The sequence below is a fragment of the Doryrhamphus excisus genome, chromosome 4 (genome assembly GCF_030265055.1).
Source record: "Doryrhamphus excisus isolate RoL2022-K1 chromosome 4, RoL_Dexc_1.0, whole genome shotgun sequence".
NCBI classification, from domain to species: Eukaryota; Metazoa; Chordata; class Actinopteri; order Syngnathiformes; family Syngnathidae; genus Doryrhamphus; species Doryrhamphus excisus.
Window position 1 is genome coordinate 1346379 of NC_080469.1, and position 18995 is coordinate 1365373.

Consider the following 18995-nt stretch of genomic DNA (forward strand, 5'->3'; position numbering starts at 1 on the left):
TGGAAAACAAAACGAGTACCTGTTGGGTCAAAACTTAAGTCAAACTTAATGCTTCCAATTAACAAAAGATGTTAAATAATTAATGTATCTCCTGGAAATACCCGCTCATGCGTACAATCCAACATCAGGCCAAAGATTATATTCCATCACTGAGAGTGCCTCTGGCTTCCCGGCATGCTTTATGGTACTTTGTTTTGTTGTCATGATAGTACTCTGGGCTCCAGAGTGTGACTAAGGGCTCTAACGTCATAGACCAGGCGCACCTGCCTTGCAACGTCCCAATAGGGTGTGGCCACTGCACTTTGCAAAATTTGTGAGCAGCGCAGTCTGGCGCAGCGCACCTACGCCTCCATGGCAAAGAGGGAGGAGAGAAGGCATGAGAGGGTTTAACTGAGCCGAGTGTAATCTTAACCAATCAAATGAACCGGAGGGATGCTGATTTATTTAAGGTGGCGTTGTTACAACCCCCGTATATAAGCATGGGAATATGAACATATCATCCACAAAATTATTTATTGCATATGAAGGACTCTAATATTGAAGTGCTACATTTTGAAGAGGAATTCAACACAACACAAGCAATGACAAAGAAAGACACATTATGGTAAGTATGGGTTGTTTTCATCACTACTGTAATCCTCAATGCTCACATCATCGTATTCTTCTTCGAGACTGCTTGTTGGTGGCTGAGGTTGACTGGCCGGTAGACCTTCCTCGGATCTATCCTGTACAAGATCTATCGCCTTATCATCATCATCATCATCCATGTCCAGCTGCCCTGACTCTTTATCTGCCAAGGCTTCCAGTTTTAACCTGGACATGCACATAATCACACAATCACACACAAAAAAAAACAATGAATGCTATTGTATTGAAGGCTTGACTAAAATATCCTGTAATGACTCAGTGAAAAACGTGAAGCAGACTAGAAATAGGAAGTGTACCTGCCAGGAAACCTCTTCAGTGACATGTGACCTACATCCTGGATGAATGCTATCTGACCTGAGAAAGAAAGAAAGAAAGAAAGAAGGAAAGAAGGATGGAAAGAAAGAAGGAAAGAAGGATGGAAGGAAAGAAGGAAGGAAAGAAGGAAGGAAAGAAGGAAGGAAAGAAAGAAAGAAGGAAGGAAGGAAAGAAGGAAGGAAGGAAGGAAGGAAGGAAGGAAGGAAGGAAGGAAGGAAGGAAGGAAGGAAAGGAAGGAAGGAAGGAAGGAAGGAAGGAAGGAAGGAAGGAAGGAAGGAAGGAAAGAAATAAAGAAGGAAAGAAGAAAAGAAAGAAAGAAGGAAAGAAAGAAAGAAAGAAAGAAGGAAAGAAAGAAGGAAAGAAAGAAGGAAGGAAGAAAGGAAGGAAGGAAGGAAAAAAGAAAAGAAAGAAAGAAGAAAAGAAAGAAAGAAGGAAAGAAGGAAAGAAGGAAAGAAGAAAAGAAAGAAGGAAAGAAGGAAAGAAGGAAAGAAGGAAGGAAGGAAGGAAGGAAGGAAAGAAAGAAGGAAGGAAAGAAGGAAGGAAAGAAGGAAGGAAAGAAGGAAAGAAAGAAGGAAAGAAAGAAGGAAGGAAAGAAAGAAGGAAGGAAAGAAAGAAGGAAGGAAAGAAAGAAGGAAGGAAAGAAAGAAAGAAGGAAAGAAAGAAAGAAGGAAAGAAAGAAAGAAGGAAAGAAAGAAGGAAAGGAAGGAAGGAAGGAAGGAAGGAAAGAGGAAGGAAAGAAAGAAGGAAGGAAAGAAATAAAGAAGGAAAGAAGAAAAGAAAGAAGGAAGGAAAGAAGGAAAGAAAGAAGGAAAGAAAAGAAGGAAGGAAAGAAGGAAGGAAGGAAGGAAGGAAGGAAAGAAGGAAAGAAGGAAAAAGGAAAGAAGGAAAGAAAGAAGGAAGGAAAGAAAGAAGGAAGGAAGGAAAGAAGGAAGGAAAGAAGGAAAGAAAGAAGGAAAGAAAGAAGGAAAGAAAGAAGGAAAGAAAGAAGGAAAGAAGGAAAGAAAGAAGGAAAGAAAGAAGGAAGGAAGGAAGGAAAGAAAGAAGGAAAGAAAGAAAGAAAGAAGGAAAGAAAGAAATAAAGAAATAAAGAAAGAAACATACAGTAAGGAACAATAGGAAACAAAAAAGAAAGAAAGAAAGAAAGAAAGAGAAAGAACGAACGAACATACAGTAATGAACAATAGGAAACAAGAAAACATGTTGGTGGAATCCAGATGTGAATGAGCATACAGGTGTTACCTTGGTTCCTCAAGGGGTTGGTGAGCTTGGCCAGGTATGGTAACAACTGAGTCTGAAGGCTGAGCGGTGTCATACAGAAGCTCCGAAACAAGCACTGAGCAACCAGGCAGTTGTCACGGTGCTACGAGCAATAGCATCACTCGCATTATCATATGTACGTTTACAGCAACATGACATGTACTGTATATTCCCTTTTATCATGTACAGACACTAATATGATAGTAATACACAATGGCTTTTAACTCATTCAATCCCAGCCATTTTTAAAAAATGTGACCCCTTGTGTGCCGGCCAAATTAAATTATTTAGATTTTTCAAGGCACACAGAATCATGTGTTATTTGGCCATATAAACATGGAAGCTACCAATAGACTCTCATCTTTCAAGAGAAAAAAAAGTTTGTTTTTATCTTTTTCCATTCTTTAGTAATCAGCAGCAGTAAAACAGAGGTCATTTCAGGAAACATCAACAACAAAAAACTAACTTTTTTGTGTGGGGACGGGGGTTAGAGTTGGCACACTATTATTATTTTTCATTTACATTTATTTTAATGTAATTTAATCATTTTTAATATTTTTTGTTTACATTTTTGCGCTTCCTTTTACCCCTTAAAATTTTGAGAAGTTTTTTTTTTTTTTTTATAATTTTGACATTTTTTAGATTAGGCCCTACCTTTTTTAAGATTTGGCAGATTTGCATTACCTTTTATTTTACATTTGACACACAATTTATTATGATGTCAAATAACCCATTTTTTCATTCATTCATTTTCATTTTTGGTTTATTTAAATGGTTGAGCTGTCAAAAAAATTAAAAATACTTGTGTGAAAGTTATGCCTGAAATGTATCTTTTCACAAAAGGAAGTTTTTTTTTTTTAGTTGGGAACTGATATTTTCCTGATACTTACCTATATTCTACTGCTGATTCATAAAGAATGGGGAAAGGTAGAAACAAACTTTTCAGACATGTTGAGTTGTGTAAAGATGTCATTTTTTTTAAATATAGTCGTTTGCTAAGCATGTTAAAAGAAATAAAACATGCCCATTGTGATGTGTGATAAGATATGTGTGATAGGATAAGAGCTTGTGTTACCTTCTTGGTGACGAGCAACCAATGGGGTTTGTGAAGGGGTCTGAAACCAACAGATACTTGTTGGGAGTTGGAATGGAGGAGGCCCCTGGTGGCCACTGAAGATGCATACTCTCCCAAGACACTGCGACTCTGAGGGCAGCGCATAAAAAGTCATGTTGTTATTTTACATACACATACAGTACATACATACGTATATACACATACCATAATTTACTTTTTTATGACACTTTAAACCCTGCAGCTCGTACTGTGGTGTGGCTAAATCATAATCCCACGGCATCTCCTTTACTTGAGAACTGCTATTAATTGTTTAAATACTGTGCTGCTCTCAGTCAGTGAGGAAATGGTCGAGCTTTCTTTGGTAGGAGCCAATCACAAGCTAGCAGCGTACTTACGAGCTTGTCAACCCAATAGGAATCCCAGGAGGTTATTATATAGCATATAATATGGATAGCATAGTAAAATAAAATAAGGTCCAAATTAGCAGTCCAAAGGTCCAATACAGTAGAGCAAAAATATCAAAAATAATAAAAATATAATAAAAAAATAATATAATAAAATATAATAAAAATGAATTTTAATAATATATTAAATATAATATAAATATAATTTGCAAAGCAAGCAAAATATAATGCGTGTGTAACAAGATAATCTGTCTCATGGTGTCATCTTACAAATAACACAGAACTCATCACACAGCAACTTAACACTCAAAAGGTATACCTGAGAAATGTATAAACATGAACTCGTACCAGTACAAGTTTAAAATATAAAAGCCAACTCTCGTCAAGTTTTCCCATAATGCATTTGCGTCTGCACTGCAGTGATGTCAGCCTCCCTCTCGGCTCCTATCATGAGATAATGTGAGTGTATTCGGTAAAGACTAACCGTCCAGTCAGACGTCAGGAGGTCGGCGTCAGACAGGTACTCGCTGGCTCTATCCACATCTTCAATCTCCGAGAAGAAATCCAGGTAATTCTGGTGGAGGTAAAGGTTGAAGAACTCCCCGGACATATGTGAACGTTCTACAACCAACTGTATGACGTTAAGAGAAAAGACGATGAGTTCAAGGTGCTGTGAAAGCGGCCATGTCGAATGAGCGCACGAGTACCTCAGGGTCCACCTGTAATGATTCTCTGTGATGTTTGCAAAGGTGCGCTGGTAAAGAAAGCACGCTGGAACTTTCCGCACCTTCAGAACTTCCTCCTTTTGGTCACACGAGACAAACAGACAAGCTTATCCATCTGTCATGTGATCCTTTCTAGTTACATTAGCTGACTTGCTAATTCTGTGATGCCACGGATAATTCGCCAAAGACGATGGAAAGAGGATGACTTACTTTTGCAGTGCAGTATTTTTCCCAGCGCTCTGAACAGGAACAGACAAGCGTCCTTCATCCCAACCGTTTGGTCTTCCTCCTTCACCTTTGTTGACTTGGACTTCTTCCTTAAGGTGGGTTTGGACGCTCCCTTACTTTGTGTTGTCAACAGTTTGTCCCTCCACGACATCTCTTTCGCTAAAGAAGTGTCTGAAAAATGAAAATGGGTGAGTATGAAGTAGTAGTTATGTAGTAGAATGATGACTCGTGAGTAGATTTCCTCCAGACCTTGGATGGAGGAGAACTGCAGGCTGTTAATGGCACTGCGAATGTCTCCCGAACTTCCTGAACACAACATCTCCAACACCGCCTGATCCGGGACAGCGACTCTTCCACCGCTCTGCTTCCAAATACCGAAAAGTATAAAAATACTGTCAAAAATATTTAAGACATTCATTTCGAATCACCTTTCCGCTCTCGAGGGTTGCAATTCGAGTCAGGACCTTCATCATGGTGGTCGGAGCCACTGGATTAAAACTGGGAATAGAGAATATTAAATCAGTAATACTTTGCCATATCACACTTCAAATTTTGCAGTTTTTTAATCTATATTCATTAATAAACTATACTGTTTTGTGGTTGAATATGGCTTACTATTCATCAAAAATATGCAAAATTAAATTAAAGTATAAAAATGGGTAAATGAACTAAAACACATTTAAGGCATTCATAAGAAATATTAAAAAATGCAATTCATTTATGCCTTAAATATCTTATTTTCTTTTATTGTTTTGACTATATTTGGTAATAAGAGTGTAAAGGTGACTTTAGGGGTGTTATTTAATGTCTAAAGGTCTCTAATAATGCTAAAAAAAAAGTATTTAGTAGGACATAAATAGGTTTTCTACGCTTTAACTATGGTGGAAATTCACTTATGGCGGTCGGGTCTACGGTGGCGGTTGCGGTGGTGAACGCTTCTCTAGATGGGTTCTTTGTGGTCAGATGTTCATACCAGTGAATAATAATAATAATAATAATAATAGGATTGATAAAAATCAGAAGACTACAAGGTGTACTGAATGAAAGTGTATTGAATGGAACCTGATGCTGCTGATGTTCATCTCATCCAGGATTTCTGTTGGAAAAAGGAATCTTGAGCTCCTGTCGCCACTCAGGCTATCGGACACAATGAACACGAGGGGACATCGACTGGTCTTCACAAAGCACCTTGAAGAAACAGCAAGAACATGAGGTACACTTATTGTACTAGGTGGTTCTCAAAGTAAAATCTGGGTAAAAGTTACCTGAGAATATCATGTAGACTGCCAGGCTGCCGGTAAAAGTGGTTGGGGAATTCCTGCATAAAAATGAATCTAAATTAACATATGCATGGGGGGGGGGGGGGGGGGGGGGGGCAGACTATATTTTACACGTAACAGTCCACCTGGTATTATTGTATCTGTAAAATTGTCATGCAATCTGCTATTATTATTTATTATTTTATATTTATATTTAAATATTTAAAAAATAATAAAATATTATAATAATTACAATAAAATTAAAATAATAATTATTATATTATTATTATGTAAAATATGCAAATATAACAATAATATATATAATTAATATAATAATTAGCATTAATATAATAATTATAATAATCATAATAGTTCTAATAATAATTATAATAATCTAATAATAATAATAATTATTATTATGTGCTTGTGTCCCTTTTTTCAGGAGCACTTTGTAAACAACAGACCATGTCAAAAAAACGAAATTGATAAAACCATCAAAAGGTTGGTTCAGGCCATGATGCCAGGTTGTATGTTGAGTTTAAATGAAATACTTTGGAAAGATTGGGCGTGCCAGATGTGGCCCCCGGGCCGTAGTTTGCCCACCCCTGGTATAGACCTTCCTACTTTTTAATCGCCTCTCTAAGCATTGCTTTCAAAATCTAAATCAACTGATCCCTCCACTCCACAAAACATTTTTGGCTTTCCTGAGTGGATTGATTGGATTTACATGACATAATTTTGATTTGGTTAGAGTACGCTTTGGTTAGAGTCAAATCCTCTGGAATGGATTCATGACGCTAACCAAGGTTCCGCTGTATTCCTGTTCAAGTACCAACCTCCACCAATATGAGCTTCATGTTCGGAGCGCTGCCGTCACCCATCATCTTCAGGGGGTTGTACTTGTTGGCCCTCAGGATAAACTCTTGGAATTGGGTTGACTGTGAGCTGCTGGGAAAAATGTTCATTTTCCAGTCTAACAAGAAATAGAGAAGGGAATCATTCATAGAAAAACACGGACTGCTTTTCCATATGTAATGTGCTTCACATTTCATATTTAGCTTCATTGTCTGATCACAATACCTATTTTTAGAACTCACATATGTAACATAAGTAAGGAACCTACTATACTTACCATGGTGATTGTTTGTGTATGAGTCCAGGGTCGTCGGATTGGTCCACTCCTGGATCCTTAGGCCCAGCTCACGGCACAAAACCTGTACTGTAGCGGTCTTTCCACAGCCTGATGGTCCGGTCAGTAGTAATATTCCACCCTGCATATAACATATGAAATATAAAAGGCCAGCTAAAACTTCATGTCTTGCGGGTTATAAATAGCATGAAGTAGTATTGTTTGCATGTATATTAATGTGGAAGCGCCTATTTCAATACATGCATAGTCTGTGTCATACAGTTAGATTGCATGCGCCATGTGTTGCACCGTGAGTAAGTATCAAGTAAGTAAGTAAGTATCAAGCTGATTAGCGGCATATAAAGAACACCTCCTCAATTAAGTTGAAGTTTGCCTCCAACTACTTGCTGTGCAAACCATGCTTTCCCAATCTACGGCAAATAAGATGGTTTTCTACCAAAAAATACTGAATTAAAAAACAATGCTTTGATAAAATAATTGCAAATGTGCAATGATCCACTGTATATCATTTGTATTCCTGTTTGAGAAACAAATATTGACACAATAACTAGCTTAACTAGTGACGTCCGCCTGCATATGGCATTACGAGACAGGAAAAGGCGGGGCTCAACTCAATTAAAATCCGATTGCATTTGTTTTAAGACATTTAAAGACAAGACTCATCCTAACTTGAAGTGAAAATCATACCTGCGATGTGTTTGTATGAACTCTTAGCCAATTCTCCACTTCTTCTATCTTCTTCTTGTGGACTGCCAGCTCAACCTACACAAACATGAGCAGAGAACCTTTCATTGTCACGGTTCTTTGGAATTTTGGAACCAAATTCCAAATGATGAATTCATTAGACACAACTGATCAATCAGGCGATCCATCTCTGGTTTCTCTTAAGCGCCAAGCTCTCAGACAGATAACACTTCATTGCTATCAATAACTGTAAAAACAATAGGTCACACATGGAGTCCCCCATGGCATGGTGCTTGATCCCCTCCTGTTGATGCTACACTCTAAAAAGTAATTCTGCTGTATCTGTTGACACCACTTGATTTTATACATGAATGCAATGTAAAAAATGTAATTAATTGATTTAGATAAACTTTCTAAGTTGCTAACTTTATTTTTTGCACTTCCGGAATAACAAACAAAAACAGACTGTGTACATATATTTATACTGTTATTCTGTATATTTTGTATTTTCATATTTTGTATTTCATATTTTGTATTCTCATTCTTTTTTAATAGATGTGTATGCACCTACTACACCAAAACAAATTCCTAGTATGTGTTTGATCATACATGGCAATAAACCTTTTCTGATTCTGATTCTGATTCTGATTAAGTTATGTTCAAATAATAATGTTGGCTATTACGTGAACTTAATTTAGAATGTCATATACACTCAAATTTTATTGTTGGTAAGCTTAAAACAAAATTCAGGTTGCCATGACTTAATAAAATTAGCTTGGTAACATAACGTATATACACACACACACATATATATAATATATATATATATTAAGTTACTGCTACTTAAAAAGTTGTGTGCATTGTTATTATAATTAAGTAGACAACAAATTAAACTACTTTGAATAAAATGATTAAGTCATTTTAAGTGATTTAACATATTTCTTTGAGTTACGAACTTAAAAAATTGTCCTTATGACAACAATTATTCAGTAAGCATTACTTCAAATAAGCTTTGAGTGAAGAGGAAAAGCAATGCAATATTGTTTGTTGGTTGAAAACAATTTCAAATTAAGTTGTCATAACTAAGAAAGACTAATGGAAACTGTTGCGTTGATTTTTTTTTGGTTGAGGCTAAACGTTTATTTTTTGAGTGTACTAACCCAACATGAAGATTTAAGAGGACTGTGAATGTACATATGATATACCATATATAATAAAATTGTTCACACCAGAAGCAATATTGACGGCGATAAGGCTAACCTTTGAACACGCAATGTGTCTGTCCACCCAGGCTTCATCTTGGTCCTGGTGGCCAGAGTGTTTCCGTAAGTAGGTTGTGTGTGGGTCCGAGCCGCAGGTGTCTCCTTTCCTCTTTCGGGGCCTCTTACGCTCAGCTTTGGAACCCAAACCCTGGCAACCCCTTTTCTTTCCAGAAGCAGACGAGTTCACCGCTGACAAATCAGTGAAAGATGGATCCACCCAATGGTTCAGCTGCCAGAAAACAATACATGCAATCTGTTCATTTTTATATTTCCACAGTCACAAAAGATATTCTACACCAGGGGGTCCAAACTCTTTTGTGCCAAGAAATAATATATACTAGTATTAAAAAAATACATCCGAGCTTCACCAGAAGGTGAAGAAATATTATTAGTATGAAGTTTGTTCTTTTTTTCATATTTTTACTGCTGCCCCCTCCCCCAAATATTTACTTTCTTCATAAACAATCTTTGTAAATTTTCTTCTTGTTATATTATGGCTTTATTCCTATACTAATATAACTTTTTCACCAACCTAAGTTTCCAAAAATGTTACAATCCTCATAATATTCGATTTTTAAATAAAAACATAAAAAATGTAAACATTTCCACTCTATGCTAATAAAATGACAATGTTTTTCCTTATTCAATTACGAGTTTATTCCAAAAGGAAATTGTGACTTTTTTCACTGAATATTTTGCCTTTAACTATTTCAACTTTCTTCTTGTAAATTATTAATCTAATGATGCCTTTATTGCTATAATATTTTGACTTTATTCTTGTCGCATTAGAACCTTTTCCGCATTGTTATTTTCCTCATAATATTACTAATAATATATAGTTTTTTCTGATTTTTCCATTTTTGTTGATGCCGTTTTTTTTTTTTTTTTATTAAATTATGTTTCTCAAATGTGCAACGGGCCACACTTTGGACACCTCAGTTCAACTAAAGAATTGAAAATGTAGATTTGTGGAGTGGTCTTTCAAGCATTTTTATTTATTGCTAACTACAAAGGTAATTCTGAAAAGCCTTAACTCAAAACAATTTGGGGGGGGGGGGGCTACACACAAATGACCAAATGTTAGCAAACAGGACTTGAAAACTCACCCTGTTTGAAGAAACTTTATCTCCCACTGACATCTTTTTCATCCGGAAGGTCAGGAAGTCCTCAAAGATCAGGATAGACAACACTGATGGCGCTATTGGTATTTTTATACTGTATATAGTACATAAACAAATACTTTAGTTGCTGAGCATTGGAAATTTCAAAGAGCTTTACCTCCACCAGCTAACTCACTTTGTGAATCTTCCCACACAATAATGAACTGATTTTTGACAACATTCTGATGATGGAGTGGGTTATACTAGCAATGAACTGTATTGAAATAAGTATAAACTTACCAAGTTTAACTGAACGTTCATTGAATGGTTGTCTTTTATTCATACATGCGAGTGAGTTCGCTTATTTTCTAATGTAGCAGCAATGCTAACATTTATGACGACCAAAGAGCCAAGTTTGCCTATTTAAACCTTGTGAGGGCTGAATGCCGTAAAGCCGCCTCTGGTTGAAGGAAAGTGTCGTAAAACTATCACGCTTGACGACAGTGTTTTTACTTCCTCAGATCGAGGAGCTGTTGTAAATAACCGCGTTATTTTTGTACAGTCAAAGCTTTAACTGACGCTTTGGCTCAGATTGCGGACGGTCAACCGAAAATATTTATACATAAATGTATATAAACACATACTCCCGCGAATTCGTCACGTATTGTATTGTTCGTTTTCAGTGCGTGTTGTCAATGAGACACGTGTTGGGCACTTGCTAGCAGTGAAGATGAGGAAACGACCAAACATCCTGTTGACAGGTACCTTCAAGCTAACAAAACCCTTGCTTTAAAATCGTAAAGTTTTTAAATAATATTACGACCATTTTTTTTGGGGGGGGGGGGGGCGTAGCCTACTGATACCATTGTACAAAATTATGATTCATTAGTCCAATGTTATCTAGTCGATCCATTCTATTCTTCCTCCAAATTCTGAAATTACCATTCATTATTTGATGATAATATTGAATGCATATTTGCAATTCTCAGTTGAACCCTAGTACCATTGTCCTACAGGAACCCCTGGCGTTGGAAAAACAACCCTAGGAAAGGAGCTGGCTCAGCGGTCAGGACTCACATATGTTAACATTGGTGATCTTGCTAAGGAAGGTAAAAAAACAACTATATATTCTGGCTGCAAATGTCTTCTTGACAAATATGATCAATTATACATTACTATATATAAAAAATACATATATGAAAAGATGATGGTAATGGTTTAGTATTTTAAACTTAAATGAATGAAATCTTATCTGCAGGAGATCTCTATGATGGTTTTGATGAAGAGTACCACTGCCCTATTTTGGATGAAGACAGGGTGAGTCAAATGCCTTTAGAACAGTTGCGGATGAGGGTCTCTCTCTTAACTTTTCAGTATCAACCAACCGCCATCATTTACAATGATGACATGTTGAAATAATTACAGTAAATCCCTCGTTTATCACGATTAATTGGTTTCAGACGTGACCGGGATAAGATAATTTCTGCTCAGTATGATTTTTTATTTGTAAATGTTGTAATTGGCACATAGTAAATGTCTTTAGGTTTAAACATTGTTAGTCACCTTTTGATCCAACAGGTCGTGGATGAGCTTGAAGACAAGATGGCGCATGGTGGTGTGATTGTAGACTATCATGGTTGTGACCTGTTCCCTGAACGCTGGTTCCACATTGTTTTTGTCCTGCGGACGGACAACACTCAGCTGTACACGCGGCTTGAAAACAGGTACCCATCTATTTCCTATCCATAGAAATATGGAGAACCATTGTACAGTAATCCCGATCTAATTTCTCTTCATTGTAGCTTTTTAAAAATATATTAATAAATCATCATGCTGGTCAAAAGTATGCCTGTTTATTTGCACATCTATTTTTTGTCTAAATTAATAATTTTCAAGTAATGTTCAAGAAATACACAATAAAAAAAGTAAAGATACAGATAAGGCATTCAGAAAACCCATTCAAAGATGTAATGATATGTAGTATTCTACACTGCTCACTAGTAATATTACTGTAATGTTAGGCCAGACACACAAGCACCAGACATGATTGCCAGAACAGGCTTTTATTGTAGGTTTGAATTTTCTCACAACATGCACAATAATCCCCAACACATGCTACTGTTGCGGCCTTAACTCACACCAAGCTAAAACTCACCTCTGAATCCCCGACATCATTTCCTGTTCACCTACCCCTACTCAGTTCTACTAGAACCAGAATGTCCAGTGGTGACTTTATAATTGCAAGTATGAAATGTTGACCCATTGTGTTGACAGGGGCTACACGGGCAGGAAGCTGAAGGAAAATGTGGAATGTGAAATCTTTCAAACCATCTACGAGGAGGCCAGGGAGGCCTACAAAGAGGAGATAGTCCACCAGCTGCCCAGCAACACACCTGAGGACCTGGAAAGCAACGTGGAGCAGATACTTCAGTGGACGGAACAGTGGATGAAGGACCACAATTAGAGTCAGAGAAAGATGCTAAACACTGCTATGCACTGCTACGTAATCTCTCAGTGTATTTGATCATAAAGCAAATGGAACGCTACTTCATTCAACATTGTGAGATTGGATAATACTTATTTACTCCTACTCCTTTTCCATGCCCATTCCTGATAATTTGCTCACTTCCGGTCTTGCGGAACAGAGCCATCAAGGAATAGAATCCCACTCAAATACAAGAGTAAAAAAAGAGGCGTCCTGAAAAGCACTGTATAAATCCATTATTATACCCAGTAGAAATGAATTATGAACTAGAAAGTGTTTGTTACATTTTTACTAAATGCATTGATGACCACCATTTCATTGTTTTCTCTCCTTTTAGAATGGTACAGGCCAATTTCACAATATATAGGCTGCAAATTTCCCCTGGGCCATAATCTAATAAAACATTTTGACCTAATGAAACAATGATGAAATTCTGCTGCATATATAAGTACGTTTTTTAAATTTTAATATTTGAAGTTAAATCTATCGCGATGCAGCATTAAGAAAACTATTTTTTTTAATAAAGTGTATGGGGTAAATCCTGTGTCTGTTTTTTCAATTATTAGTCACTACCTATTGAAATCCACTAGGTGGCGGTACTGCACCTGAAGCCGCTTTGACCCCCCCACCAAGCAATACCAAGGAAGATGGTGACAAGTAGGAAGTGTAAATCAAGTGTCAATAAAACACGTCCGCCTTTCTAGACTCGACAATCATGGACTAACGTTGGAAAACCATGGATAAAGGTACGCGGTTCTTTATTTTCCCTTCATTGAAGAAAATGTGTTTTGGTGTGAGATTGACGCCATTGAAAAAAAAGGACGTTTCTTTTCAAAGTCCGTCAATTCTTCTTAGTTTAGCCTCACTTGGGTGGCGGGGATATGATGGAGCCTATCCCAGCTGACTTCAGGGTAGACCCTGGACTGGACTTTTTTCAAAGCCCATGTTACAAGTATTCACTTAGAGCAGGGGTAGGCAAACTACGGCTTGGGGGCCACATCCGGCCCGCCAAGTGTTTGAAAACGGCCCGCCCGTTCTTTCCAAAGTATTTAATTTAAACTTAACATACAACCTGGCGTCATGGCTTGAGCCAACCTTTTGATGGTTGAAGTAACTCTTTTATCAATTTTGTTATTTGATAAATTTGACCAAGTGCTGAAGAAAAGGGACACAACATACACACTTTTACAGATACAATACTTCCAGGTGGACTGTTACAGTAAAATATATAGTCTGCCCCCCCCCCCATAACATTCATTAAAGTAATGTGGCCTGCGAGTCAAAACATTTGCCCACTCCTGTCTTAGAGCATCAAAAGAAAAAACATTATAACAAATGAGGCAATACTCTAAAAATACTCTAAATTCCTCCGAAGGACAAGGAAGTCAATTTCAAAAACGTGTTAGATGTTTTATAAATCATAATTATGAACAATAGGCTACACAGAGGGTAGAGGGAAGTGGTTAGCGCATGGGCCACACAGCTAGGTAACCCGATTTCAATTCCACCCTCGGCCATCTCTGTGTGGAGTTTGCATTTTCATGCGTGGGTTTTCTACGGGTACTCCGGTTTCCTCCCACATTCCAAAAACATGCTAGGTTGGAGGAGGATTGGCTAGCGACCAGTCTAGGGTGAACCCCGCCTATCGCCCGAAGAGACCCCCTGCGAGGAGGTGAGGATAAGCGAGAGAAAATTAATTATGAACAACTTTTCCATTCACTTTGATGAAAAACCGCCACTTCTCTTCATTCATTCATTCATTTTCTACTGCTTATCCTCACGAGGGTCGCAGGGGTGCTGGAGCCTATCCCAGCTGTCTTCTTGTGACAGGCGGGGTACAACGTGGACTGGTGGCCAATCACAGGGCACATATAGACAAACAACCATTCACACTCACATTCATACCTATGGACAATTTGGAGTCGCTAATTAACCTAGCATGTTTTTGGAATGTGGGAGTAAAACCGGAGTACCCGGAGAAAACCCACGCATGCACGGGGAGAACATGCAAACTCCACACAGAGATTTCCGAGGGTGGGATTGGACTCGGGTCTTCTAGCTGTGAGGTCTGCACGCTAACCACTCGAACGCCGTGCTACTTCTCTTATTAATTATGGTATATAGTCCTTCTTCACCTCGGCCTTAGATGTGATGTCATCTTTGTCCCGCACAGCCGTCTGCAACAATGCCGCAGCCCAGAATCATGCTGGTGGTCACAGGAGATGATTTTGGTTACTGCCCCAAGAGGAATCAGGGCATCGTGGACTGCTTCCTGGCTGGGGGAATTTCCAGCGTATCGTTGCTGGTGAATGCATCTGCTGCCAAACAAGCATCCGATTTGGCTAAAAGGTAAGTTTGGGGCAGATAAATGAGCTCTTATACAGTAAACCTCGGATATATCGGACTCGGATATATCGGAAATTCGCTCACAACGGACAGATATAAAAGAACTGATTTTTCTGTAATGCATTTCCAATAAAAATTCATTGCATATATCGGATTTTTTATAACGGATTTCGCCTATTTCGGACAAAATCTCCAGTCCCGTTCCAATGCATTTCCATGAAATTTCCCTGGCATATATCGGATGGCCGCATCGTGGTGCTCCGATTCGCCGAATGGTGACAGGCCGCTATACGACGTCATTTGCAGCGTTTGCAGCGTTGCCTGCGCGTCCAGGTACATTGGAAACATAGTCAAGGAAGTGCCTTTTTATAACGATAAAATCCGATTCACGCATATACCGGATATAAATCCCATATATGCGTAAAACGGACATTTTCTGGTATACGCATATAACGGATTTCGCTTATATCGGACAAAACCAGTGGGAACAATTGAATCCGATATATCCCAGGTTTACTGTAATATTGAAACCACAAAGCAACATAGAAAATACAATAGTTGACAGTTAAATAACCAATGTTGGAGTACAAAAGATCCCCACAGATGTATAGACTTTTTACTGTCTGGATGTACGCAGACTGAGAGAAAACTGCTGCTTTCCTCGTCAGACACAGCATCCCGATTGGTCTCCATGCCAACCTGACCGAGGGCACCCCTGTGTGCCAGAACCTCAGAAAGACCTCCACACTCACCAATGAATGCGGCTTTTTCCACGGCAAGATGGGCTTCCGTCAGGCACTGGAAAGAAATCAGCTCAGTATGGAACAGGTACTCCCCATTTATTGTCATATTGTTTCATTTTATTGTTTTATTGTTTATTGTTGTTTATTGTTGTTGTACATTGGAAACATAGTCAAGGAAGTGCCTTTTTATAACGGATAAAATCCCATTTACACATATACCGGATATAAATCCCATATATGCGTAAAACGGACATTTTCCGGTATACGCATATAACGGATTTCGCTTATATCGGACAAAACCAGTGGGAACAATTGAATCCGATATATCCCAGGTTTACTGTAGTATAAATGGTATCGAAATGAATAAAGTAAGGGAAAACAAGTTTTGGGGTTTCATCCAGGATTCGAATTTGTCTTGGAAATCACATATGCAGTACACAAATGTAAAAATACCAAAAACAATAGCTCTGTTACATAAACTAAGGTAAGGATTCACTGGATAACAAATATGCTCAACGCTCCTAAAAAAAAAAAAAAAAACTTGGCCAATCAGCATTCAGTAAAGATTTGTGTGATTTCTGAACAAAGAATCCAAGTCAGATTGTCGGACATGGAGGTGGAAACATGCTGCTTTGGGAATGTTTCTCTGCTACTCAACCAGGGTTGAGGTACTCGATAAACGCGAGTGTGAGGGCAGAACAAGGCCAGTATCAAATCCATTGAAGTGTGTCTCTCTATTCAGGTGGAGAAAGAGCTGAGAGATCAGATCAGGCTGTTCCAAGAACTGACAGGTCATCTGCCCCATCACATGGATGGACATCAGCATGTACATGTACTACCAGGTAATGGTGCATTTTTTCCATGGAGAGTGCCATGCATGACAACATGTACAATTCAATGTGATGCGTCTTAATTAAATTAGTACGACAATAAAGTCAATAATACAAGAATAAATTGAAATAACTTTATTCTTGTCAGTAGAAATAACATTGTCTGTCCAACTAAAGATGTTCCAGCTGCATTGTTTCCCGTCTCTCCTGCTTTAAGAGCCCTATTCAGCCACCTGGTCCACGATTGAGGTGGTTCTGACTTTGTGTTTCAGAGGTGCGTGAGGTGTTTGCACAGGTGCTGTCAGATCACCGAATCCCATACACTCGTGTTCCGGTGGAGCCAGGTTTGCACAGTTGCACGTGGCTGCCAGCACATCTCCAAAGTTTCTACAATCAAGTGGAGAAAGACGCTCTGGAGTCCATCCCTGTCTTCAGGCGCTATGGAATAAGGTGGGTGAGTTTTTCGTTAGGGGGACAGTAAGGATACGAGAGCTCCGTAATGGTAATGGTTTAATTTCATTTGAACATGCATCAGATTACAATTGAATGCATCACATAATCAGTTCCCAGTTCCACATGTCCAAAAGGAGTAGGAAGAAGCAAAGCTTATTAAATCCTACCCCTCCATCTGGTACTTTTACAATCACTAACTGTTACATTTGTTCACTTCCTGCTTTCCCAATATAGTTTAAGGTTTTTTTTATTTTTAATTTTAATTTTTATTTTTTTTTTATTTTTTGTTTCTTTTTTTTAATTTTGTATTTTTTATTTCTTTTTTTATTTTGTATTTCTTTTTTATTTTTTAATTTAAATTTTTATTTTTTAATTTAAATTTTTATTTTATTTTTTTTTTTGTCACGTAGCGAAGTAGGAGGTGATATTATAAATATTGTTCAATGCAGCAGCTGAAATGTAAGTTCCGCTGTTTTGTATGATTTATTTCAACGTCTTTGTGACACACGTTCACATGTCACAAAATGGTGATGCGCAAACGGGCGGAAGCTGACATCAGATCGCGTTTAATACACAAACGGTTATGAAGAAAATATTCAACCCAAAATATTCCCCTATTTATTGAATGTGTTGTCAGGCGAGGGAGTACTGTAGAGTATTTGTGGGTATTGGTGATGCTTTTACTTGCTATAATATCCAATGAATGACAATCCAAACCCTTTGAAAATCCACAGGTGGCCTGATGTCTATCTGGGACTAACCACAGTTGGACAGAACATGTCTGTCTCCAATCTGCAGAGAGCCCTCAGCTATGCCTCCAAACCCGTGGCGTCCTGCACTATGTCCTCTTGTGAAGACAACGTGGTGACGGCAGAACTCATGGTGCACCCGGGTTACCCCAGTCACCCCCAAGAAGGTGGCTGCGGAGAAGGACCCGATGATTTCTCTCAGTCGGACGACCGACGACACGAGCTGAGCGTCCTCGTCGATCCGTCCCTGTTGGCCATGTTTCGCCAGGAGAGAGTGCAGCTCTGTGCTTTTAAAGATCTTTGAGTGAAGCGGACATGTACCCGCTGTAGAGTATGTCTTATTTATGAATGTAAATGTGCATTGGCATTAGTGTTTCAGGAACAACATGCACTAATAAGCAATTAGATAGATAGACTCCCTTTATTGTCATTGCACAAAAACACAGTAGTGAAATTGCCAACGAAATGTAGCTTGACGATCCGTTGACTTCTCAATTAAAAGCACCTCCGTCACGTTACATGAAGGCAAACCTCATTACATGGAAGTCTATTTTTGTTTATTCACACAGAAAATATAGATTATATAAATAAATACATAGAGTTGGCTGCACTAGGAGACCCGAGTTCAATTCCAACCTCAGCCATTTCTGTGTGGAGTTTGCATGTTCTCCCCGTGCATGCGTGGGTTTTCTCCCGGTACTCCGGTTTCCTCCCACATTCCAAAAACATGCTAGGTTAATTGGCCACTCCAAATTGTCCATAGGTATGAATGTGAGTGTGAATGAATGAATACATAAGAGTTCTATTGAGATTTTATACTAGAACTATGTATGATGAATGCCTGCGTAGTATAAAAAAAAATTATAAGGAGCCAAAACTACTACGTGAACATACCTCTGTAACGTTTAAATTAATAATTTACATTGCTGCCTTTAGTAATATGCACATACTGATATATATAGATTTATACATATATGTATAAAATAAAAATAATTATGAGTTGATCTATTATATGTCCAAACTTTAGGGACGTCCTGAAAAATGTATTATGATACATTTGTCCATTGTGTATGAGCTGTGATTCAGATGTTGGCCTACAGGGGGCAGTAATGTTTTAGCTGCTCGTTATCCATGGCGAGGCGTCAAGAGTTGTAGCACAAACAACCGTGTTTGTTAAACGTGTTTGTAAACACTACAAAACTGTTTTATGAGACAATAAAAGGAGTATTTTTGCGTCACGCCGCCTCGTTGCAATTCCACCTACATTACAGTGTCATTATCT

The 18995-nt window shown here is 38.2% G+C and overlaps 3 protein-coding genes across 7 annotated transcripts; 2 read left to right on the top strand and 1 right to left on the bottom strand.

Moving 5' to 3' along the window:
- Window positions 1–421: 421 nt before the first annotated feature.
- rad17 (RAD17 checkpoint clamp loader component) lies at window positions 422–10576 on the bottom strand. Of its 5 annotated transcripts, none has more exons than XM_058070129.1 (17): window positions 10408–10573; window positions 10114–10173; window positions 9006–9236; window positions 7749–7823; window positions 7044–7182; window positions 6748–6884; window positions 5918–5970; window positions 5715–5840; window positions 5081–5150; window positions 4902–5016; window positions 4635–4823; window positions 4407–4501; window positions 4184–4330; window positions 3296–3424; window positions 2203–2323; window positions 945–1002; window positions 435–813 (listed from the first exon to the last, which is right to left on the bottom strand). In XM_058070129.1, the coding sequence occupies exons 1-17, from the start codon at window positions 10426–10428 to the stop codon at window positions 600–602; spliced, it is 1980 nt and encodes a 659-aa protein (XP_057926112.1). In that variant the 5' UTR covers window positions 10429–10573; the 3' UTR covers window positions 435–599. The 5 variants fall into 5 exon arrangements, with proteins under 5 accessions (XP_057926109.1, XP_057926111.1, XP_057926110.1 ...); XM_058070130.1 differs by having other exon boundaries at window positions 436–813; window positions 4902–5013; window positions 10408–10572; XM_058070126.1 differs by having other exon boundaries at window positions 422–813; window positions 945–2323; window positions 10408–10576.
- On the top strand, window positions 10560–12902 carry ak6 (adenylate kinase 6). The gene is made up of 5 exons (XM_058070149.1): window positions 10560–10868; window positions 11124–11216; window positions 11366–11424; window positions 11686–11831; window positions 12382–12902. The coding sequence occupies exons 1-5, from the start codon at window positions 10838–10840 to the stop codon at window positions 12569–12571; spliced, it is 519 nt and encodes a 172-aa protein (XP_057926132.1). The 5' UTR covers window positions 10560–10837; the 3' UTR covers window positions 12572–12902.
- Window positions 12903–13211: 309 nt separating this feature from the next.
- On the top strand, window positions 13212–18932 carry ydjc (YdjC chitooligosaccharide deacetylase homolog). Its single transcript, XM_058070148.1, has 6 exons — window positions 13212–13338; window positions 14766–14941; window positions 15607–15766; window positions 16424–16523; window positions 16784–16961; window positions 17699–18932. Exons 2-6 carry the CDS (start codon window positions 14778–14780, stop codon window positions 18015–18017), a joined length of 921 nt encoding a protein of 306 aa, XP_057926131.1. The 5' UTR covers window positions 13212–13338; window positions 14766–14777; the 3' UTR covers window positions 18018–18932.
- The last annotated feature ends 63 nt before the right edge of the window (window positions 18933–18995 follow it).

Coding starts and splice junctions, on each gene's coding strand:
- rad17 (XM_058070126.1), bottom strand. CDS start 10,428: ATGAACGTTCAGTTAAACTTG. Junction 5,017..5,080: donor CAACCCTCGAGAGCGGAAAG/GTGATTCGAAAT, acceptor GGTATTTGGAAG/CAGAGCGGTGGAAGAGTCGC. Junction 2,324..3,295: donor GGTTGCTCGTCACCAAGAAG/GTAACACAAGCT, acceptor TATTGCTCGTAG/CACCGTGACAACTGCCTGGT.
- ak6 (XM_058070149.1), top strand. CDS start 10,838: ATGAGGAAACGACCAAACATCCTGTTGACAG. Junction 10,869..11,123: donor ACCAAACATCCTGTTGACAG/GTACCTTCAAGC, acceptor ATTGTCCTACAG/GAACCCCTGGCGTTGGAAAA. Junction 11,425..11,685: donor CTATTTTGGATGAAGACAGG/GTGAGTCAAATG, acceptor TTGATCCAACAG/GTCGTGGATGAGCTTGAAGA.
- ydjc (XM_058070148.1), top strand. CDS start 14,778: ATGCCGCAGCCCAGAATCATGCTGGTGGTCACAGGAGATGATTTTGGT. Junction 14,942..15,606: donor GCATCCGATTTGGCTAAAAG/GTAAGTTTGGGG, acceptor TTTCCTCGTCAG/ACACAGCATCCCGATTGGTC. Junction 16,962..17,698: donor TTCAGGCGCTATGGAATAAG/GTGGGTGAGTTT, acceptor GAAAATCCACAG/GTGGCCTGATGTCTATCTGG.